Genomic DNA, 24,557 nt, shown 5'->3' with positions numbered 1-24,557 from the left:
GGCTGAATATCCCAGTGGCTGCTGCAGCAGGAATCAGGTTGCAATGGCAGCTCCAGCCATTGCTATGCAACGGCGACCATAGAGATTGCCTGCGCTGGCTAGGGTGTCTCCGGAAGTTCTGGACGCTCTAGATGGCTGTCTCTGTGGTCACCAGGATTTATCCACTGAGCAGCCTGATTGATCTACACATTGCCCAACAGATGACACATTAAGCCCTCCTGGGGCCCCTTAGCCCCATTGCACAGGGTGGGTAATTTATCAATCGTGGGAGGGGGAACACCCCACACATGACATGCTAATCCACCGTGGTTCGCTCCCAAATGTTCACTCCCAAATGTTCGCTCCCAAATGTTCGCTCCCAAATGTTCACTCACAATGGGTTAGCATTACATGTGAATTGAGCTATTATCTTACTTTTTGAGAGAGACGAGTATGGCCATTCTTCACTTTTACATAAAATAGTTGCAGCAGCTTGTCAGTCCCTTAACATATTCCTCTTTCTGGTGATCCTAGGGTTTGTCCTGTTATGTCATGTCCCTGTGGATTCTTAAAAGGTCTTACACATACTAACAAAGAAGGAATTCAGCATGTTGTAAATTCACATCAAAGGCTTTATTTTGGTAGTAGAAAAATTCTGTTCCAATTAGATAAATCTTTGCAAATCAGATGGCAAACATACATAATTCTTTATAAGATTTACCTTTGGTAAAGCTTGATATGTGGGTGGAATCCTGCTTATGCACACAGAGCTCCCTTTCTTAGAATATGGTAAGGCATTAAAGTTTTTAGTTGGGAGTAGTTGGAAGTTGGAAAGCGTTATAAGTGAAATATAGCAGACTTTCCACTCTCTTTTGAACATAGAACTTTACACAATTTTTAAATTTTCAATTAGTCAGATGTGTATTGAATTAGGTTGCACAAAACTTTTTATTAAAACCTTTTGTGCATATGGACTTATTAATGCATTCTGTTGACAGTCTACATAAATTCTGCAACCTGCACAAAACATTTTTTCACTAGACACTGAGTAAAATGGTATAATGCTATCGCAAGAAATGTTAAAAATAAATAACCCGCTCAGTAGCTTTTCCAAACCCAGTGGTCAAAAAATATAAATGATATATCTTGAAAAACTATTTCTGAAAAATACTCTAGCCTGTGAAAACTTATCCCACAAAAAAAGTATTTAAGGTCCATAACAGGAAATTAAAATAAGCATCTTAGGGACCAATCCTATGGCCTTAGACAGTGTCTGGGGGACATACAATATTTCAAATTCCTGGATCTGAGGCCAGAGACAATGCTTTGACCTCAGACCCAGGAGTCCGAGCTCCTCACCGCCTCACAGCCGGTGCAGGGAAAACTATGCTGGCTGCCTGTGCCTGTACAAGCTTGCAAATGCAAGCTCATAGAGGGGTGAAAGGGGGCATGCCAGTGGGCAGGGAGGGGAGGAGACCCCTGTCCCCAGCTTCTTTCCCTCCCTGAAGCCTCTGCTAGACAGGTGAAAATGCTCGTCTAACTAAAATGCTGAGCAGGGGGCACAATGCAATTCCTGCTGTGCATTCGATTCTTGTAAGCCTCTTGAGTTTGGAGGTTTACGAGTAGCCAGGGTGGATCGAATAAGATTGTGTCCTCAGGGAGCAATCTTCTGGCCCTAGACTGTGTCCCAGGGTCCATAAAATGTAGTGGATTTCCCCCTCTGAGGTTGGAGACGGAGCTCTGACTACAAAGGAGGAGACCTGGCTGCGGATCCCAACCCCCTCCCAGTCACTGGGGAAAAAATGGATGTGGTGGGAGTGTAACGTTGGTGGGGAGGGAGAAGCCATGGAGCCAATGAATGCAACAGCCTCTCAACCCCTGACCCTGCCTGCATTCCCGGGAATCATAGAATCATAGAATAGTAGGGTTGGAAGGGGCCTACAAGGCCATCGAGTCCAACCCCCTGCTCAATGCAGGAATCCAAGTCAGAGCATCCCTGACAAATGGCTGTCCAGCCTCGTCTTAAAGGCCTCCAGTGTGGGAGAGCCCACCACCTCCCCAGGTAATTGGTTCCATTGCCGTATAGAATCATACGAAAACATTTAGCCACTCTAAAGAGCTGTTCTCTGTTTGTGAACAGAGAAAATATACAGGAAGCCCTACCTCCCACCACACTACTGCTTTGTCAGAAGTATATTGTGATAGCATAGCATTATGGTTAAGAGACTAGCCATGTAGCATTTGAACCTTGCTTCTGCCATTAACTTACAAGTGGGCCTTAGGCAATCCACACCCTCTCAGCCCCCCATCTACAGAATGGGTGTAATACTGTTCTAACTTAACAGTTGTAGGGAAGGACTCCAAGAAAATGTTGTATATAAAGTATTGTGAAGATTCTGAACACAATGGATTGGATCCAGGCTTGCAATTGGTGGAGATCCACTAATGCTGGACAAAGACAGGAGGCCATTTTTGTGGATCCCTCCTTCCCACTGTGCCACCTGAAAATCTGTTCTGGGGGTGTTGTAAGGCCCTCCAGATCAGTGTGAGAGGAGGCATGGGGGATTGCAGAGGGAAGGGGGAACCAATGAGAATTGTCTCTTCACCCTTTCCTCCAATGGGGAGCCTCCACTGGATCTCATTTTCTTACACGACCAGAAGGGGATCTGTTCATGGAATAGACTGTCTGGATTCAAGCCTATATGTATGCTATATATAGGAAGAAATTAATTTTCAGGTACCAGGTGCTTAGTATTTTTCTATCCATGAGAAGGATATGGGTATAGAAAATAAACCCAAGTTCAAATGTTGTTTGAAGTAGGGATGAATGAATGTCTGTGTCACTTTTGCAGGTATTCACTCAGAAGTCCATTCTGTCTTGTCTCTACATTAATCTGCAATATTTAAAAAAAAACACATGTAAGGAAATTCACACGTAAATACTTTTTCAAAAATGTTTCATTTAAAAATATGCATTTTTACATGTATTGTGATACATTTAGCCAAGAACTGCATCACAATGTCCCAAGAAGGGCAATGGATAGCCACCACACATCCACATGTGAGTCTGGGATATACTGATAGGTCATTTCCTGTTGTGATTTACAAAGATCGAATTCCTCAGTCATCCCTATTCTGATGTTCTTAACATTCCTCTAGTGGCTTCGTTAAATGTTGCAGGCTGTGGCAAGCTGCACTGTTCTATCCATGTTTTCCTATTGATGAAAGCTTATGGAAAACAATGTTTGTTGTTGTTGTTGTTCAGTCATTCAGTCGTGTCCGACTCTTCGTGACCCCATGGACCATAGCACGCCAGGCCTTCCTGTCCTGCGCTCTCTCCCGGAGTGTGCTCAAGTTCATATTCATTGCATCGGTGATGCTATCTAGCCATCTCATCCTCTGCCGTCCCCTTCTCCTTTTGCCTTCAGTCTTTCCCAGCATCAGGGTCTTTTCCAGAGAGTTTTCTCTTCGCATTAGGTGGCCAAAATATTTGAACTTCAGCTTCAGTATCTGTCCTTCCAATGAGCACTCAGGGTTGATTTCCTTTAGGATGGACTGATTTGACCTCCTTGCAGTCCAGGGGACTCGTAAGAGTCTTCTCCAGCACTACAGTTCGAAAGCATCAATTCTTCGGCGGTCAGCCTTCCTTCTAGTCCAGCTCTCACAGCCATACATTACTACTGGGAAAACCATAGCTTTGATTAGACGGACTTTGTCGGCAAGGTGATGTCTCTGCTTCTTACTATGCTGTCTAGGTTTGCCATAGCTTTCTCCTCCCAAGGAGCAAGCGTCTTTTAATTTCATGGCTCCAGTCACCATCTGCGGTGATCTTGGAGCCCAAGAAAGTAAAATCTGTCACTGCTTCCATTTCTTCCCCTTCTATATGCCAGGAAGTGATGGGGCCAGATGCCATGATCTTAGTTTTTTTAATGTTGAGTTTCAAACCAGCTTTTGCACTCTCCTCTTTCACCCTCCACAAGAGGCTCTTTAGATCCTCTTCGCTTTCTGCCATTAGGGTGGTATCGTCTGCATATCGGAGGTTGTTGATAATTCTCCCAGCAGTCTTAATTCCGACCTGTGATTCATCCAACCCGGCGTTTCTCATGATGTACTCTGCATATAAGTTAAATAAGCAGGGTGACAATATGCAGCCTTGTCGTACTCCTTTCCCAATTTTGAACCACTTGGTTGTTCCATGTCTGGTTCTTACTGTTGCTTCTTGACCCTCGTACAGGTTTCTCAGGAGACAGGTAAGGTGTTCTGGTACTCCCATCACTTTAAGAATTTGCCACAGTTTGTTGTGATCCACACAATCAAAGGCTTTAGCGTAGTCAGTGAAGCAGAAATAGATGTTTTTCTGGAATTCTCTTGCTTTCTCCATGATCCAGCGAATGTTGGCGATTTGATCTCTACTTCCTCTGCCTCTTCAAAACCCAGCTTGTACTTCCAGTAGTTCTCGGTTCACATACTGCTGAAGCCTAGCTTGTAGAATTTTAAGCATCACCTTGCTGGCATGTGAAATGAGTGCAATTGTGTGGTAGTTTGAACACTCTTTGGCGTTGCCCTTCTTTGCAATTGGAATGTAAACTGATCTTTTCCAGTCTTGTGGCCATTGTTGAGTGTTCCAAATTTGCTGGCATATTGAATGCAGCACTTTAACAGCATCACCTTTTAGGATTTTAAATCGCTCAGCTGGAAGACTGTAATCTCCGGTAGCTTTGTTGTTAGTAATGCTTCCTAAGGCCCACTTGACTTCACTCTCGAGGATGTCCGGCTCAAGTTCAGTGACCGCACTATCATGGCTATCAGGGACATTAAGTTCTTTCCTGTAGCCTTGTGATACGTTCCATGGGGTTTTCTTGGCAAGAAAACTGGAGTGGGTCGCCATTTCCTTCTCCAGTGGACCACATTTTGTCAGAACTCTCTGCCATGACCTGTCCGTCTTGGGTGGCCCTGCACGGCATAGCTTATGGCTTCACTGAGTTACGCAAGCCCCTTCGCCACAACAAGGCAGTGTTTAGCTTACATCAACTTGAGGCTTGCGCTGTTGTTCATTAGTACATATATTTCCAGGAATATAGTGCTGCGTTTTTCCTAAAAACAAAACACTTAACTGTGATTTTACAGTGTAATCTTACACTTGTCTACTCATAAGTAAGCCCCATTGATTTCAATGGAACCTATTCCCATGTCAGTATGTGTAAGGTTCTGCTACTAGAATCCTCTTTAGAAAGGTAGTCATGATGTGGCTTGTCTATCTTGTTCTCAGATGTTACTTATTCATTGGCTCCACCACTCTGCAATGGTCCAGTCACTTGGCTCTACCATCATCCCTTTGTTGAGAACTTAAGAAGAGCTATGTGGGATCAGACTAAGGTCCATCTAGTCCAGCATTCTGTTCACAGAGTGGCCAACCGGCTGCCTGTGGAAAATGCATAAATAGGACATGAGTGCAATAGCACCCTCCCAGACATGTTCTCAAGCAAACTGCTGTACATGGGCATACTGCCTCACTGATCACTCCTAATTCCGGATCATTTACAGTCAGGGCCAGAAATATTGGAACAAGGATAACTGTTTTGGCAGTTGGCCTCCATACACCACCACATTGAAGTTGAAAGGAAACACACCCAGATGGGAGCGAAGTCAGGATGAATTCAACTGTAATTCAAGGGGTTTGACAAAAGTGGGGCACTAACCAAGTACAGCCAGTGGCATACACACACACACCCATCGTTGGTGGATCATAAGTAATGGAACAAACCAACATCATTTCAAACTTAAGGATCGCCTTTAATACCTGGATGAAAATCATTTGCAGTCAATGACTGCCTGAAGTCTGGAACCCATGGACATGACCAAATGCTGAGTTTCCTCCCTCGAGATGCTTTGCCAAGCCTTTACTGCAGCTGCCTTCAGCTGCTGCTTGTTTGTGGGTCTTTCTGCCTTCAGTCTTGCCTTCAGTAAGTGAAAAGCATGCTCTATTGGGTTGAGATCAGGTGACTGATTTGGCCATTGAAGAACATCCCACTTCTTTGCCTGGAGAAACTCTTGGGTAGCTTTTGCTGTATGTTTTGGGTCATTATCCATCTGCAATATGAAGCGGCGTCCTATCAGTTTGGCAGCATTCGGCTGAATCTGAGCAGAAAGTATGGCCCTATACACTTCAGAATTCATCCTGCTGCTTTTATCAGGAGTCAGGTCATCAATAAACACCAGTGACCCAGCTCCATTGGCAGCCATATATGCCCATGCCACAGCACTGCCTCCACCATGTTTGACAGATGATGTGGTATGCTTTGGATCATGAGCTGTTCCTTCCCTTCTCCATACTTTTCTCTTCCCATCATTCTGGTACAAGTTAATCTTGGTTTCATCAGTCCAAAGAATCTTATTCCAGAACTAGGTAGGCTTTTTTAGATTTTGCTGGCAAAGACTAATCTGGCCTTTCAGTTCTTGAGCGTTACCAGTGGTTTGCACCTTGTTGTGAAGCCTCTGTATTTACATTCATAAAGTCGTCTCTTGACTGACCATGTTGACAATGACATGCCTACCTCCGCAAGAGCGTTCTTGACCTGGCTAGATGTTGTGAAAGGGTTCCTAATCACCATGAGCAGAATTCTGCGGTCATCCACTTTAGTTGTCTTCTGTGGTCTGCCAGGCCTTTTGCTGTTGCCGAGCCTGCCAGTTAATTCCTTCTTTTTCAGGATGTTCCAAACAGTTGTATTGGCCACTCCCACTGTTTTTGCTATCTCTCTGATGGGTTTATTTTGTCTCCTCAGCCTAATGATGGCCTCCTTCACTCGCATGGACACCTCTTTGGCCCTCATGTTGGGAGTTCCAGTGAAGAGCTACCAAATGCAAATGTAACACTCAGAACCACCTCCAGGCCTTTTATCTGCTTGATTGGTCATGGGGTACCCAGGAAACAGGCCACACCTGGCCATGCAGCTGCTTGTCAGCCATTTGTTCCATTACTTATGAGCCACCAAGGATGGGTGTGTGTGTCTGCCACTCGCTGTCCTTCCTGAATGGTTAGTGCCCCACTTTTGTCCAACCCCTTGAATTACAGCTGAGAGTCCTGACTTCACTCCCATCTGGGTGTGTTTCCTTTCAACTTCAATGTGGTGGTGTACAGAGTTTGGCCAACTGCCAAAACAGTTATCCTTGTTCCAATATTTCTGGCCCTGACTGTATGAATAAGTTGAAAAGCATCGGTGTTGGAAGCTGAGTGTCTGCAGCAAGGATCCTGCTTGTGTAGGCTCCCTATGCAATTTAGAACTCTGACCGTTCTTTGTAATCGAAATCATCGAGTGCTGTGCCATTTTCAACTAACTCCATACTATTATATCTCTTTAGGAAAACTTTCAGTTGATCTAAGCTTGGAAGTATCAAGTACCGTCGTGCATTAAAAACGTGGTTGTTCAGGCAGGCATTTGGGGTGGGTTAGGGTATTTAAAAAAAAAATTATGGTAGAATTTTATTGTTTTAAATTGTTTTATGGTGTGTTGTACATCGCCCAGAGTGGCTGGGTGACCAGCCAGATGGGCGATTAATAAATTTAATAATAAATAAAAAATATCAGTCAAAGTCTGAGAGAAACATCCAGAAATCCATGTGTGTGGTGTGCATGTAGCATCTAGTAATATAACCAGAACTGTAGCATTACAAAGGACCTGATGGGTCATTAAGTCCAGTATGTTTCCCCAAGGACAGGGAACCATATCTAAGACCCTCTTTATCTACATACACACAAGGACTGTACACTCCTGATAGCTTGTTCCTGACTTCAAGAGCCACTGTTTTTCATAATGTTGAACCGATGTATTTTAATATTGCTAAACTCCAAAGCTAGCTAGTATTTTAAAGATCCTGCTGGACATATGATTTTCTTAAACAGGCACTGTAAACCACAATAAATGTATCGTATGAGACTGATCTCTTTTTTCATTCTGGCACTTTCCATGGAGCTATTCAAAGATAAGTTCCCAGATGGAACAAATGAAATTATTTAGGCATTTACATTTACCTGGTCAATTTCAGGATTATGAAAGTTGTCTATTACTACAAATGCTGCTACTACAACTTTATTTGCTGACATCTTGACTTGTTTTTATATTTCCACTTCATTATATTATTTTGTTTGGGCGATAGTATGACCCTAGTTTTTGACCTTGAAATGCTACCCAAAGTGATCTGGTAGATAAACGTGTTTCTTAAAAAAAAAAAAAAAAAATCATTAGTATTTGTCATCTTTGGCATACACAATATCATGCTACCTACAGTACCATCTGTTCTGTCCGTTCTATAGGTCTTATACCAGTTATTAGCTGTGTGTGACTGACCTTTGCTGTTCCACTACATTTATGATGTAGTGGGCATATATTTCAGTTTACTCTCATTAGGCTTCAAAAGAATTCTCTCTAATCACTTACCACTAGACCACATTTTGTTCCTAACTAGTTCTGTAGTACAGAGGTCTTCAACTGGAGCCCCAGAACTGGTCTCTGTAGGTTGCCATCTTGTTTGTATTTTTGTAAATGTTCAAATGCAGGTTCTGTGAGTCACAGTTGTGTCCTCATACCTGCATTTAGTATGCATACTTTCCATTACAGCACAGGGTGCATCTGCATTCCAACAGCCCCTTTCAGAGGCACAGAGTTTGCTTGAGGCAGTAGCAATGTGTGCTTTTCACAACCTTGGTACCACTGTGCTCTGTATTGCAGCCCCAACACTTTACAGCAGGGAGGGTGATTGTAGTTGCTCCAGAGCAAGTGAAAGGCATTCTGTAGATACTCGGACGAACCTTCATAGATTCCAGGGCTCTGGCCTGGTACTGAAAAATGACAATAGAGCGGGAGCCCTGGCAGAAATTATACCCTGATCATACCTTATTTTGCCAGTTTAACAATGTTGTGTATTTGCAAATGATACATGTTCTTTCTTGTTGCAAATATAGATGAAAAAACCTGTGCTGTTTCCAAAAATGAAAGCGTGAGATGTATCTTTGGGGGGTATCAGATTGTTTAAAGATTAAGAGTTTCGTTATCTGTGTTCTAAGGGCCCACAAAACGAAAGCAAGAAATGGTTGAAAATGATTTTAGCAATCCATTGTAATGGCGACCCTTCAAATAAAATATTTAAGGAAACATTTCAAATGTCATATTAAAATGGCCTTTAAAAAATACTGTTTTTTATTTGATAGTGATTGTAAAAGGATATAATGAACATTGCACAGTAGATTATGTATAAATTCACCTTTCCTCTAAGTCTGAAGATTAACGTATCTTGTAATGTAAGCTTGAAAGAGGTTCTCATGTTGCAAGTTTTAGGGTTAAAGTTGAGTCCCACAATTGGGCTGGATGAAGATCACTGCTTTAGTACTTATTTGTAGCTGAACTATGTTGAGAAATGGAGTTTTCCATCCAGTGCTCTCTGTTCCCTTGTGAGATTGCAGGTGTTTACAAGCCACTAATATAACTGAGTAAGAAGTTTTTTTATAGCAGGCAAAACAGTCTTTGAGGTTAAGCATTCCATATATGTATTCCTGATTATTTGTATGATGCAATCATTATTTGTCTCTTGTCCGTAGATGGATGTAGTTCTTTTTGTTTTAAAACCCTTTTCCTAAACCCTGTGACTTAATGTATATGGAGTCTTTATTTTAAAAATGAAAGGGTGGGTCATTGTCTTAAAGTTAAGGTAAAGTACAGTATTAAACTATATTATTTTGTTAAATAAAAGAAAATGCAGCTAGAAGAGGTGGTAATCAATTATATAACAAGGATAGTAGCCACTGGAATTTTAAACATTGCCAGCAGTTGGCTGTCTGAATTTGTGACTTTGTTTTGTTGTAGTACTTTACGTGTTTCTTTACTTCATGGTTATTTGAAAAATATATAATTATTGCAAGGAACTTGGGAAAGCTTATTTAATTTCCTCCACAAAAACCTAGCTTGGACTACTTGCCATTATATAAAATACATTTTGTAGCATAAGCATCTTCTGAAATGATATCCAATGACAGAAATGAACTTAATTTCTCAATTTTTTCGACTTCTGGTTGGAACCAATGTCTCCCTCGCAGCATCCCGCGGAGTCTCTGCGGGACACTATCTCAAACAGCTTTTTAAAAGGTTGAAAAACCTTTTCATCTCCCCCTTGGAATTAAAAGGGGGGGCAAGGCAGCATCTGGATAACATCTTGGAGAAAAGTACTCCCCACAAGGCAGTGGGGGGGCTGGATTCCATAATTATCTTCCCAGAGCTTAACCATCGCAAAAAGCTGTTCTGAAACTCCTATTTAATAGGAGAAAACAGGGCTGATGTGTTCCATTGTAATATATGGATTAAGAAGTATCACCAACACCTGAGGGATGCTTTAAGGATATCAACAATATTGGAGAATATTTGAGGACCTGCAAGATTTGTTTGAAGAGAAACATGGCTACACTGAGGAGAAGGAAGGGGATTGCATCGCCACCCACTCCTCCTGTACCTCCTTTGCCAAAAGCTCCGAGAACAGCAGATATAGGGGAATTATTTACTTTGATAAAAACTTTATCTTTGTAATTTGTGGAGTAAGCCAAGAGGTTGGATTTAATCCAAAATTCCATCACCGCCCTGCAAGGAGCTGTGGATTTAATTAACGCTTCCTGGCAAAAAATGGAGACGAAAGTTAATGAGCTAAAAGATAGGCTGACAATGAATGAAACTACGACACAAGCTTTTTTCAAAAATATCTCTGCCAGAATTTCATAACTGGAGGCCTTCACGCGCAGATCCAATGTATGTATTATTGGGATTAAAAATCTGCCTAGTGATGTAAATTTGCCTACCTTTGTGGACAAGCTTTGCATGAGATACTCCCTGTGCCATCTGATTATTTACTTGATATTGAGCAGGCATTTCGTGTGCCAAATGCTAAAGGGACTGACCATACGATTATAGTCCAATTTGCAAGAGTCTCCACAAAGAATTATATCCTGCGTTTGGCAAGTGAAGGTGGAAGTCTTTTTTGGAAACAAGATAAAGTTATGTTGTTTCCAGATTACATCAAAGAGGTGGCGAATAGAAGAAGGCAATTCATCAAGGCGAAGAATATGGCAAAACAAATGAACTTACAATATTATTTAAAATATCCTGCTACATTTTGCATTGTTTCGGAAGGTCACATGAAGAAGTTCCTAAATCATGAAATGGCGGAGGTATAGCTGAATGTAAAAATGCATGAGATTTCTGTTCCAGCCCCATGAACTGGAATTTTTAAATAAGCTTTGTTAACTGTTTATGTTTAGTCTACATGATTCAGGCTAGGACAGAAGATATCTGATTATACATATATTCGTTTACTTTCTTTCATTTTTCTTCTTTTTTATTTTTCTTTAAATTCTCTTTTTCCAAAATAGATATGATATGCTGTATTTAAATATCTTGTTGGAGGTTTTATTGTGCACACTCATTTATATATCTAGTATAAAATATATCACTGATTGTTGTAAGGTTGCTTTTAAGTGTTATTATTATATAACATTATAATTACATCCTTTTTTAAAATCACTGTTATTATTATCACTATCATCATCATTACTATAAGATTACTCAGTAAGATTTTTGGTTGGTTGAATTGTTAAGCTTTATTATTACTATTATATTTTAACTTAAGGGCAATATATAGTTACTGAGAATGAATTGTAGGCCTGCTTCCTTGTTATAAGATTGATGATATGACATTGAAATGTAAGGTTGATTATTAAATTGTAATATTGCTAATGATATAGGTATAGTTTTTAAAATAGAAAGGCATCTGAAGCCCGTGGAAATTGGAGTTTAAATTTAACCCTTTAAAAGATGAGAGGGAAGAAAAGGAAAAAGGGAAATTTCTTTTCTTTTATTCTTGTCTTGTCTTTTTTTTTTCCTTTCTTTTTCTTTTTGTTATGTTGTGACCTCATAAGAATACTGCATTGCTGGGAAATTGTAGTTATTGATCAGGTTGTTGGTATTGTTTATTTCATTTATAAAGACAAAATAAATAAGTATTTTTTAAAAAATCTCAATTTTTTCCAGGGATTTTAAGAAAAAAGCAACAAATATTCAGCCAAGGAAAATACAGATAGGTAAATGACTGCAAATTTAGGAAAGGGGAGGAAAGATTAAAAAAAATCAGTTGGAATATTTATCAATCTTGTCCAGTGACTGAATTGACAGTTTTGCAGAGTCAGCTATGCATTAGCTGTGCCCATCCCTATTGGGAAAACTGCATTAATTCTAATGTCACCTCACTAAAATATTTCAGAGAATCCACAACACTTATATTTCTGATAACAATTCATTCTAATTCACTACAATATTGGGGAGTTGGGAATAATTTATAAAAGTAACTTCTTTTTTCTTTTGACAACCAGAGATCGCACATTTGGGGAAAAACAAAGGTGTTACAAATCGAATATATACTTGTATCACTAAGACCAACAGTAGCTTTCCTGAAAGTCCAATGCTCATTTACATATAAAAAATACTCAGAATGAGAACCATTGCACCCTGGATGAATAATAGCTCTGTCCTGAATGTGCTCTATTCAGACAGTGGTAGTATGAAGTGCCACAGGCATGCTATGGTACTCTGTGGTTCACTGATAGGCATGTCTTAAAGCCTAATCTCTAGGCTACAGGTTTAAAGTTTAGACCAGTAATGTCTCTGTGCTCTGGGCTGCTGGTACTTTCTTGGCTTAGTAAGAACAATAAATAAAGCTTCTGTTTTGGTCTAATAGCAGTATTAACCTTTATACCTTGCAGCAGTAGAAACTAGCCCTGGCACAAGATATCTTGCTGCTGCAGTTCCCATCCCGTGCTCTCCCATACCTTTGCTGCTTCAGCTCTGCGGAGAGCCCCCATAGGTTTTACAAAACCTTATGGGGCTTTTGCAGGAGATTGCGAGAGCTCTGTGGCCAAGTGCAAGCAGGGAAGGAAAGGGCAGGTGACTCCTGTAGAGGCCACCCTGTAGGCCCTCCTGGCAAGAGTGAGGAGGCACAATGTACTACTTCACTGCTCCTCCTGCTCCTTTGTCTGATGTGGGCACCTCACCATGTTTTGTGGATGGGCCTGCCCTGGTAGAAACTAGGATGCTTACGGCTATGCAAAAACCCATTAGAGTAGGTTGGTAAGATATGAAGGGAAAGCCCAACTCCCTCTCTTCTCCTCCCCAGCCCAATCTCTCATCTCATTTCTAATGTGTTAGGTTTCTGTGCCTGGGTATTGGAGATTTGAGATGCCAAATACCAGTCCAAAATAAGAGATAGTTAGGTTTGTGCAGGAGAACTTCTTAGCCAGCCTTCCCTTGCATATCCAAGGAGAACACACACAGTTGCCTTGGAAACATCAGCCGACTATATTTACCAATAGCGGAGAACAAGGCTTGAATCCCACCGGCCACTGCTTTCTTCAGCATCAGATGTACAACTTGCTTCTTGGATCATTCCAGTTGTTAGACCTGTGGTAGTATTAACCCTGTAAAGACCTGTGTTAGAGACAAGTGAATCCAATTATCAGTAGTGGTATTCATACTTCAGAAGTGGGGAAGGTTTTGTGAACTCTTGGGGAGAATTTACAACAGGGCTGGCCTGGGATGTTTTGCTGTCTGAGGTAGAGCAGCAAATGGTGCCCCCTGCTCTCCCAAACAAGGTAAATAGTATCCTAAATCAGTCAGGTTATTTTGGCACCTGAGGCAGAATATCCCACAAGCACTTCTCCCCTTGCCTGGTAGTCATTTAATTTATTATAATTTTATTTTACTAACAATTTACTGCCCTTTCATGACACCGGAAATCAGCTGCCTGAGGCAGCCATCTTATTCTGCCTAATGGTAGGGTAGGGGTGGTCCTGAATAGTAATGCTGTCCAAAACATGGAGGCTGTCTATAAGAGCACACCTGCCTAGTAACGTGGAGCTTCCTGTTGCATTCTGCACTGGGCCATTTGAAAGGCGTGCTGCACTCAAACTCCAGCCAAGAAGAGAAAGGGGATGATAGCAGTAGCTTACTGGCAGTTCCCAAATTTAATTTAATTGACATCTAGAGGTTTTTATAATCCATCGAATAAAGAAGCCATTATTTCAGCAGTGCAGCAACCCTGCCCGAGATTACACTACATGTTTCTCAATGCCTCATTTTACACTAGTGATGTTCAGTCACAGCTAAATCACAAAGGGAGCTATGGGATAGATCATCATGGAGATTCAATTGTTTGCTACTGCAAAATTAAAAGAGATTTAAAACTATTTTAAACAGTACTCCTTGCTTTCAGGCAATTACAGTTTGAGATGCCCCTAAGTCTACCATTACAGGAACTCTCATTAGTGAATCATTCCACCAAAAGGAGAAGAGTCAGAATAGAGAAAAGTTTGTTAAAGAAATGACAGCCTTGCCACAGTGCTGCCACTTAAACATATTTGAATTTTCAAAAATATAGAAATGTTTAACACAATTGAAGCAGTTTTTAAACTGAAGCGTGGTTTTATAAATGTTGTAAGCACTTTAATTGAGTAATATGAAATAAAAGATGTAGTGCACAGGCTTCATAAAAACTGTCAAGATTAATACCTTTGATGTTTTAAAAAATACACTGTAGTTCCTTGCACTCTCTGAATAATTTCTCTTCTGATCTTTATCATACTTTGCCTCCATTAATCCTGTTTCTGGGCAGATTAGATCCACAATAAGGATGAAATTGAGGTAAAACTTACAATTAAATATGTGTTTGATGTAGTTACAAATTTGAAAAACAAAAGCCCTGGCACATATGGCCTGACCTTTGAAGTTTGCAAAGTTCTTCAAGCGATGTGGTTGCCACACACATGCTGCCTTCCTCTTTATCTTGATGGTAGTGAATACCCAAGTAAGGCGAAGGTTTCAACCTCTCCATATTAGAGGACTGTAATCAGGAGGATGCAAACATTTTCACAACAATAATAGCACAAAGACTGAATACCTGCATAGGACATTATGTAGACCTGGAAGAGAAAAATAATAAACTGAAGTGTGATAATTTAAGCCTTATAGAGGAAAGGCACCTGTGACCTGGCATAAGGTTTCTGAGGTAATTTGGAGGGTGTGGGGTGAGTGTGTGTGTTGATGATGTATTTGTGTTTCACATTTCTTTTGGTTAGCTTTATATACCCTGTAGTTCCTTTGTATATAAAAGCATAAGACATGACCTATCTTTTCCTTATATATAAATACATTTTAAAATTTAAAAAGGCAAGGTGCACTATATTACTGCTGTGTTCTGCATGATGTTACGGGGAATTTAAAGAGCAATGGAGTGTCAGAACAAGCCTCTCTTCTACTGATATTGCAGGGGTGCCTTGCAGGAAAGCTCATTTGATGTTTATGATTCAGCCAGACATAGACAATGCCTCACTCTGTACTGCATTGTGAAGGGAGGAGGAAGCTTCCTATGCAAGAGGCTTGGACCTTTCCTGTGGCTATATTTGAGTTCCTCTTCCATGCTCTCAGTCCATTCTGTGAAAACCTCGATCTTTTCCAAAGCCGTAATCTTAACCATGGTCTCTTTCTTCAGTTTTTAGTAGGAGCGCTTTGCTGTTTGACAACTAACTTCAGTGGTCTCAATAAACATGGATGAATTGCAAGATGTCCAGTTGACAGAGATCAAACCCCTCCTGAATGATAAGGTAATGCATCTGGTTGTGTTTGAGCATTAGCAAAGCTTTAGTCATTTTGTGTTCTGTGCCAGCTTTGCATTAAGGGCTACGTGGCTTCCATAGTTCTGCACTGTTTGGTATTGGGAACAGAGTTTAACATTTTGAGAACCTATGCTGTAAACTTATTTTTAAAGGTTCTTAGCTTTAAGGTAACAGAACATAAATTCTTCTCCTGTTTATTCTTACATCTGTTGTTACCGTCTCCATTTTTTGCCTCTCTTTTGGCAAATTGTAGATGGAAAGTCAGGGGCCCTATCCTTCTGTTGTTACTCTGTAAAGTGCCATGTACATTGATAACAGAGTCTTGCGGCACCTTAAAGACTAACAAATTTATTATGGCATAAGCTCATGTGGACTAGAGTCTACTTCATCAATACAATAATGGCACTGTATAAACAAATAATGGTGGTAGAGATTGTCTATAAACTTTTAAGAAAATGTCTGATGAAATTTCCAAACTCAAGAGGAGCAAATTCCAGTGGTTAGAAAGGGTACAGGGTTTCAGTGTACTATATCATTCCTTACCCCTTTCTATGAGTAGCATAAGCAGAATACATTATCCAAGTAATGACATTTGCATCTATCTCTGACTTCAGCTTTTCTTAGTGCAGAAACTGAGGTACCTTTTATCACAGATTTTGATTTTTTTTGCAGACTATATGCATCCCATTGTATAAGCCTCAACAGACTAGTTGTTCACAGTGAACAAATTAAAAAGGAAAAGAAAAAACCTGAACTGCAGCATTAACATTTCACTTTTAACTTTGAAGCAGTCACTTTGGTGGTTGAAAGGTCAGATCTGCGGACTTCCTGGGGGTATGCATTTATGTGCACATAATGTAATAACTAATTTGTCTGGGGTGAAGTATAGTGACAGATGAATATTTCCAGCTACTTCTGCACAATCCAGTCATTTCCCTGGTCTCTTCTCATTAGCTTATAATGTGCCTTTAACACCTATGGGCCTTCTGTTTTTCTCATGTTCTTTCATGTCTCAACTGTTCTGTATTCATTAATTCTCTCTCACGCACATTTGCATTAACTATTTTAACATATTCTTTGCTCCTGAATCCAGACACTAATAACTTTTCTTTTTAGATCTTTCCCTTCTAAAGGGAGGAGAACTAGGAGTTTATATAAAATCTAGAAATAAAATCCTAGCCAGATCCAGTGATAATCTGTATAATAGCCAGAGGTTGAGTTTGTGCAAATCTGTGACTTGTTTAAGAAGTGTTTAAGAAACACATAGAAAGCTGCCACTGGCCATACCATTGATCCATCTACCTCAGAATTCTGCACTGACTAGCAGCATCTCTTCAGGGCTTCGGGCAGGAATCTTTCACAGCCCTACCCAGAGATGCTATAGCTTTTATATGCAAAGCCTCTACCACTAAGCAGCTGCCCCACCAAGTCATAATATACACACAAGAGAATGTTAGCCTTGAAATAATGTTGGAGACTGTTTAAAAATACGTTGAAAATAAGTGATTGCACATATGTATGAAGATTTTGAAAGTATTCAGAAATGATAATAAAAGCCAGAGAATTTGTTGGTCTTTAAGGTGCCATGGGATTTTGTTTTGCTGCAACAGACTAACATGGCTACCCTGTGTTAGAAATGACTGTATTTCTGGGATCTATCTGTGTATATAAATGTGTAATTACCATATTGGTTCCTCTTCTATTCTTGGCAGTTCATATCACAACATGAGATGAGCTAGTTTTGCACTTCAGTGGCTAAGGGAGGGGGGAGTTTTACTTCCTTTATTGTAATGATTCCTGTGCACTTTTTTGTCCTGTTTAGTGCAGGAAGCTTTAATTCAGACAATAGAGCAGGAAGCTTCAATTTAGGCAATAGTTTTGCTGAAAGTGATATGCTGGAGCAAAGTTTATTAGACTGCTCTAGAATCTGGGCTGTTCATTGGCTCCTATTCTTATTTTGACAGAACTCAGCTCGAAACTTCCAGGACTTTGACTGTCAGGTAAGTGCTGAAACCAGCCTTCTCTTGGAAAACAACAATGGATCTATCTTGATCCATTCATCTTCTGAGTCAATAATAAAAGAGAACTAAAAAAAAATATTGTCTCCCACGTACTTCTTGCTGGTTTTCTGTATGTTGAAACTTGTGTTGGATCTGCCACCAGATCACAAGACCCAAGTTCTGGAGCTGATAGTTTCACATTGGCTTATGAAACAACAGAAGGCTGAAATTGTTGCAACTTTGTGTAATATTTGTACATTTGCAAATGTACATTGAAGCTCAGTGTTTCAGAAAACAGTGAAGTGGTTGTAATGTTCAAATTATAAAGCACTATTTTCAATGTCATAAAAATCCACAAGAACATAAGAAGAGCCATGCTGGATCAGACCAAGGGTCCATCTAGTCCAGCATCCAATCTGTTATAGGGGGTGGCCAATTTTCCAGTCTGTGGCCTGGCCTGATGTCTTGTCTTGTCTTAGTCACAGTTGCTCCTGAAGTGGAAAATGCCAGGTTATTTGTGGTTAAGAGTTTTTCTTCACAGTTGCCTTGGCATACATGATCATAATCTGATGTGAATTTTAACAGGCATCTTGGATGTGGCATCTGTGCAAAGCACAGGTAGGGACTGTAATATCTGAGTTATTGTACTTAGAAGACATTTGAAATGAATGAGAGCAGCACAGGAATCTAATCAAACTTGATGCAAGCAGAAATCTTGCGTAAATTTTTGGCCTCTGGCATCATATGCAGGTGGAGTTGATCATTGTCTTATGTCCTTTTTCCGGGTTTGCAGCTCCCCCTCTCTTTTGCTCATTTGTTTCACCAGAGTGCTGTTCAGTGTTGTGCAAATGTGAATTCAGTACAACTCTTGCAAACTACTTTAGTTAAACATGGATTTAAAAGTAAGTCTCTGTCTCTCACATGCACTGTAAAGTAATGCAAAACAAAATTGGCAAGTGTGACATGAAGTGAGCACAGACCAGGTGATACTTGCCACTTCTTTTTCTTAATAGTTTAGAATGGATGAGTGGAGAATGTGTGTCCATAGCAACCATTGAACGGGATGTTCCTTCCTGTAGCTTTAATCATTTTAGCTGCTCTTAACATTGAGCTGCAGAACAACCTTTGTATGTTGATAAAGCTTCTTTTGTCTTGTCATATACATCTTACAAGGGTTCTTAACAATTTCAGAGGACTGTGCTCCAGTTGTAGATGCACATAACATGAATAGTGTGTATGTCAGCCTCCTCCAACCTGGTGGCCTCCAGTTGTTTTAGGTTTCAGCTCCCAACAGCCCCAACCAGCATGGCCAATGTCAGGAATTCTGGAAGTTGTAGTCCAAAACATCTGGAGGGCACCAGCTTGGGGAAGGCTGGCTTAGGCAAACATGAAGAGGCTGTCTGCAATTAGATGAAGGAAACAGGAAAAAGGGGGACATTGTTTTAGGTTTAGGTTTCAATGAGTTTCTCCCCACAGTAATTTAATAAAAGCTAGAATGTTGGATTTTATTAAGTCTCATAAGACTCCTTTAACTGATCAGTGCAATGCTCTTTAAAGATGTTGATTTTGGGGAAGCTCTCTTCCCATGTCAGGTATAAGTAGAAGTAGAGGAAAAGATCTTCTGTGATCAGAGGTGTTTCAGAGTAAGTGCTCTGAAGAGTAGCAACCTCCACATTTAGCTTCAAAGTAAAGTTGAGGGGAAAAGGAGAGGGCATTGGAACAGCATCCAAGTCTACTTAGCTGTCAAACGCTGAATATTCTTGGCTAATCCCTTCTGCATTGATACGCAGCAAGAATCTGAAAAGGAATTCATTTCTGTGGCATCAGCACCTGTCAAACTTGTGGGAGATTGCTTCTTTAATTTTTTTCAGCTCTTCAAAACAGCTGCTTTATGTGCATCTGTAGAACATGTGTACTTTGAAGCCTCTACTAGGTGCAGGACATCAGGAAGCACCTTGAAGCCTGCCTTTTGACTTTGAAAATAGGACACAGTCTCAGGCTAAGAGGAAATGGCAATTGCTCATGGATGAGCAGGGAAGTGGAAGTGCTGCTTTCTGGATGCAACAATGAGGTTCTCCAGGTTGGAAAGAGCACAATGGGAGGAAAGAGCCATGTCATGATGGGGCTGCAGGCTGTGCTCTCTTTCTTAATCTTTTGAGTGTAGAAGAGACCTCAGATTTCCTACAAAGCACTGCCACAATAGCACCACATGTCCCATTAGGGCCCTATTAAGACTTTGTTTCTCCAGGTCCACTAAGGTTAGGATAACTATATGCTGATGGTTTTTCCCTGGCATTATTGCTGCTGCCTCTCCTAGTCTGACTTGAATAGTACATTGGCACTTCCACTCATTATGAAAGAAGTTGAGACCCCACAATGGAATTAGTTTACACTGAAGGCACTTCAGTGTGGACTTAACTTAGACCTAAGCTATACTTAGATGAAAACGTTTTTGTATCATTTGGAGTAGCTTTGACTTTTAATGGCAAATCAGTGTCTCCAAGTTTGCCTAATGTTATTCCCGTTCTTATATCAAATAAGAAGTGCATGGTGGTTCTTTTCAGAATATTGTGTGGAATGTGCAACAAAATGTTGCAGTCTTTCTTCCCAAAAGGAGTACTCCTTTCCAGGGTGCCAGCCAGTCATCTCCTCCAAGCAGGGCATTCCACTCCCCTGTTGTGTTTTTCTTTTCCAACCTTCACTCTACACTGTGGCTACTGGGTATGCTTTGTGCTGTTTTGCAGGGAGCTTGCTCTCTTCAGCATTTTTTAAAAAACAAAGTTGGGATTTCTCCCAAGCATGCCAATACCTTCCTTGTGTGTCTCAGTGGCCCCATTTTAACTACAATCTTGGTGGCACTTACCAACTGAGTTTGCTGTTAGGTGTGATTTTTTTTGTCATTTAAATTTGCTCCCAACCATCTGAATTCAGCTCTGACTCCATGTACACTTTTAAAAATCTGCTGTTTATTACCCTTTTGCACTTGGAAAATGAAGGGGTAGAAACCTGTCCTACTCCTTGAGCAGATGGTAGACTAAATTGTCTCTGAGGCTTGTCTGTGAACAGACAGATGGTATCTGTGACCTACACAGCTAGTAGAGCCATGGGTGCATTTGTATTATTGTGACTCCTTCACCTGAAGGGTTTAATGTTACATTGGGTCTTCTGACTGTCTCTGTTTTGTGTTTACTGCCTGCTATGTGTTTTATCTGACCCAGTCTCTTTGTCATATTGCCATATTCTCTGTGCTTGTTAAGTGAGAAGGTTGTTTCCAATATTAAATGAAAGCTGAGACAAAACACTTGGCACAAGCACTGAGTTAGAAGTGAATAAAGGTGAGCAATAAATGTTTAGATTGCAATACTGTCCATAGAACAAGGTTGGAAAAGCCAGGTTACTAGACCTTTCATATTGGCACTAAGGAATTTCATTTTTTAAAGTCCTCTCTGGTGCTGCTGCCTAAAAATGTGATGCCTTCTTCCTAAAATGTGAAATATTTTCATATCTAGGACCATAACTATATTACAGTGATGCCAAGAAAGAGATGTAGTGAAATTGCTATTTAAAATAATCATGATCAAGAACTACAAATATTTATGTTATTCATCCCAATCTGGAGATGCCTGTGCTCCAGTCTCATCAGTTTGATACTTGAAAACATTTAGATTATTTACAAAAGTGAATAAAATTTCACTCTCCAAACAATCTATTAAGCAATAGATTGCTTAAATGATTTTAAATTAAATATGATTGCTCACCATTCCTAAGCTGAGTAAATAAAATCTAAATAGCTTTTCCTTCAGATCAGATTTCCCTAAGCTCCACTCCACAAATAGGAACAGGTTTAGGAATGTCCTTAAACTTCCTTACATATAGGAACAGATGCACTACACCAGTCTTCCTCTGCCTCCTGTTCTTCCTGCTTCTTCTGGCTTCTAGGATGATTCAGATGTTTCAGGAATGACTCGACGATGTTCCCTCTGGTCAGACATTAAATAGGAACCTAAAATATGTTATGTGTATCTTGGTTTGCTCATAAAATTATCATGTTTGGTACATTAGATGTAAAAGTATAGTTTATTCATACAGTAACTACAAATTTACTAACTGAGTTTACTTTTTAAAGTTTTAAAAAGTTTTTAAAATATCATGATAACTTTAAGAGCAAATCAAGTTATACGTAAAATAGCTTTAGGAACAGAAAGGCTGCTTTATGTTCGTAAAGAAACCCTTCCCAACCTGATGCCCTTCAGATGTTTTGGACTACAATACCCAGCATTCCTGACTATTGGCCATGCTGCTTGAGGCTGATGGGGGCTGAATTCCAAAATATCTTGAGGGCACCAGGTAGTGGGGGACTGTTTTAAAGCAACAAAGTGACTTTAGATCTGTAAAGAGTGCTAAAAAAATAAGTATTGCTTGTTTTTCCATTTCCCCCCAAAATTCCATTTTTTTTTCAAAATAACCAGAAAAACTTGTTTTTTCCATGGCCTCAAAATTTCCAGAAATTTACATCTCTAGGAAGAAATGAAGCTCAAAATGCTAAGAGAAAAAGGTGTATTTAAGAATATTGTTGATTCAGGACCTTGGAGCTTTGTAGTCAAAGTAATTGTAATGTGTACATCATAATTGCTCCAAAGTGTGCTTCCAGCCATAAATAGGGTGACAGTCCCTGACAAAATTATACAGAGCAGAGGATCAGGCTTCCTTCTTTTGCTGTGTGTGCATATTTTGTAATGATACTCTGAGTACTCAAAAAACACTGAAATTGATATGATCATGAACTATTTTACAGATTAGTTCATTTATCCTGTGATGCCTACACAGACAAATAATACCAGTCCTTTTAACTGGGAACAACCTGGTCTTCATGTGACTTTGTAACCTACCATGGTTGTTTATTTAAGGACCTTATGGGTAAATGTGGGAGGTGAAGGAAAAGGGATGGAGATAGTTATGGCCAAACTGATATAGTCCTGTCTGACACTGATAAATTGAATTTCTGTCTGGTGTCCTTGCCTTGCCAGAAATGGATTTCGCAAGGGGAATACATGACCCCAGAGAGACAAGAAGACAATCTGTGAAAACCCAGCTGACAGTGTAATATCTATAACATTTATATAAATTGATTACATTATGAAACCTTGCCAACAATGTTTCAGAGTAGTTGCAAAGTACTGTCAGTGTTTGGTGATAACATGGCGACAACCCTAAGAGACATGTCCAAAGCTGTGAAGTAGGGGTGTGTGACTATTCCCAAATTGCTTTAAAGTTCATGCATTTCTTGTTCCAATGGATTTACTGGGTGCTGTTTTTAGAAGCTGAAGGACACTTTGGTCATGTCTTTGATTTCTTTCCTTCTGCTAACATTTGCAGTAGTTGGCTGGGAATAGTAGGAGCAACTTAGTCCTATGTGTCTCATCCATCAAGGTGAATGAGCATCAAGATTGTCTCCCCTCCCAACCAGGTGCATTTCTTTTCTCACAGAGCAGCTGGGGGTGGAAGGCACATGTGACTGCAAATCAGCACAGTTCCTGTTCATGGAGAGTGAGCCTTGGGTAGTGAGTCCTGCTTCCCAATCCTCTTCCTCAGAAGCAGTCCTGTGGCAAAAGGAACTTGGGAAGGATGTTAAGACTGGGGCTATTAAAGACGTGAGGCAATGGTGGCTATGGCCTGGAGTTTGGGCATTCAGACAAAGGCGTTCTCTGCTGCTAATCTATGAGTGAGGCTTTGTGCTCCTCCAGATCTTGGTGGGAAATGAGCTATACTTATTTATGTTTGTTGTTCATTTGTACCCATGGATGCAACTAGCTGAAATAAGAAAAAGGCAAGGAGGCTATATTTTAAATGTGCGTATGATTTGGGCTCTCCTTACTGACTTAAGCTCAGGGTCCCTACAGTCCACTGGGTGTCTCTTTTGTGCCCATAACGACTACTTGTGTGCCCAGCACTATTCTTTTGTAAAACACATTTACAGTACTTGTAGCTTTTGTTTGGATGTTACAAAAAACCAAATAATAGGTAACTACAAGCAAAAGTTTATTGGCGCTAGGGCCCACTTGCAACATGGGCCTTATCCCATTCCACATGTACTACACATACTAAGTAATGAAAGAATAACACTTAATACAATGCAGACAGCCACAGTTGAGTTTGACCCCCTCCCCCAGTCAGCTTTAGTTAAGTCCCTCTTGTCAAGTTTTTCAACTGCTGGGCACTTTGGGGATAGATGCATTTATGACATGTTCCTTACGGAGTATCCTAAGAGCTTATTTTTAAAACTTGTCAGAGGGAGCAATCCTATGGCTGCTAGTCAGCAGCTAGATGGCCATAGGATATGTCCGTGCTCTGAGGTCGGTTCCTGGAGAACCAGCTTCCCCCCCTCCCACGCTGCCCCGCAGGCAGCTTGGAATGGCCCCGTACTCCGTGCTCGGAAGAGGAGGGCGGAGCAGCAAAAATGGGGCATTCTGGGGCGGGGAAGGTGGAAATACCGGTATGACACATCCTATGTGTCGTCTGGCAGCCACTTCCCCTGCTCCACCTTCCCGTGGCTAGATAGCCGAAATCAACTGACCAGCCACAAATGCAGAGTGGCTGAAGCTTGGAGGGGACAATCCCCTCTGCATTTCTCCTGCCCTGCATTGGATAGGCGGTCACCTCTGAATTCGAAGGCGGCCGCCTATCCCCATAGGATTGCACCCTTACAGTAGTGTTTTAGAAGTGTGCTTACAGAGTCAGAAGATGGCTATTGTGGCCAAATGAGAAAATTATTCCTGCTCTTTTAGAGACTCTGCTGCAAGACTGATCGTCTCAAGGAATGGTTGCTTACCCCCTGTCCCTTGTCCCTGAGCTCTCTTTCTTTCCACCTCCTTCAGGCAGCT

General features: G+C 40.7%; 1 protein-coding gene across 6 annotated transcripts in view; it reads left to right on the top strand.

Annotated features, from left to right (window-relative positions):
- Nucleotides 1-24,557, top strand: part of NDRG3 (NDRG family member 3) — a 55,699-nt gene that overhangs the window by 4,758 nt on the left and 26,384 nt on the right. For 3 of the 6 annotated variants that reach the window (XM_084853768.1, XM_084853764.1, XM_084853765.1), the window contains exons 2-3: nt 15,553-15,664; nt 17,641-17,676. In XM_084853768.1, the coding sequence (XP_084709894.1) occupies nt 15,608-15,664; nt 17,641-17,676 (93 nt within the window). In that variant the 5' untranslated portion in view covers nt 15,553-15,607. Of the gene's footprint in view, nt 1-12,067; nt 12,095-15,552; nt 15,665-17,640; nt 17,677-24,557 lie in introns of those variants that run through there. The other 3 variants (XM_084853769.1, XM_084853767.1, XM_084853766.1) reach the window with 2 other exon arrangements.

Source organism: Heloderma suspectum, chromosome 4 (assembly GCF_057233095.1).
Source record: "Heloderma suspectum isolate Gila_16-S chromosome 4, 16-S_ref, whole genome shotgun sequence".
Classification (NCBI taxonomy): domain Eukaryota; kingdom Metazoa; phylum Chordata; class Lepidosauria; order Squamata; family Helodermatidae; genus Heloderma; species Heloderma suspectum.
Note: the sequence above shows the minus strand (reverse complement) of the source record. Positions and strands in the feature narration are given on the sequence as shown.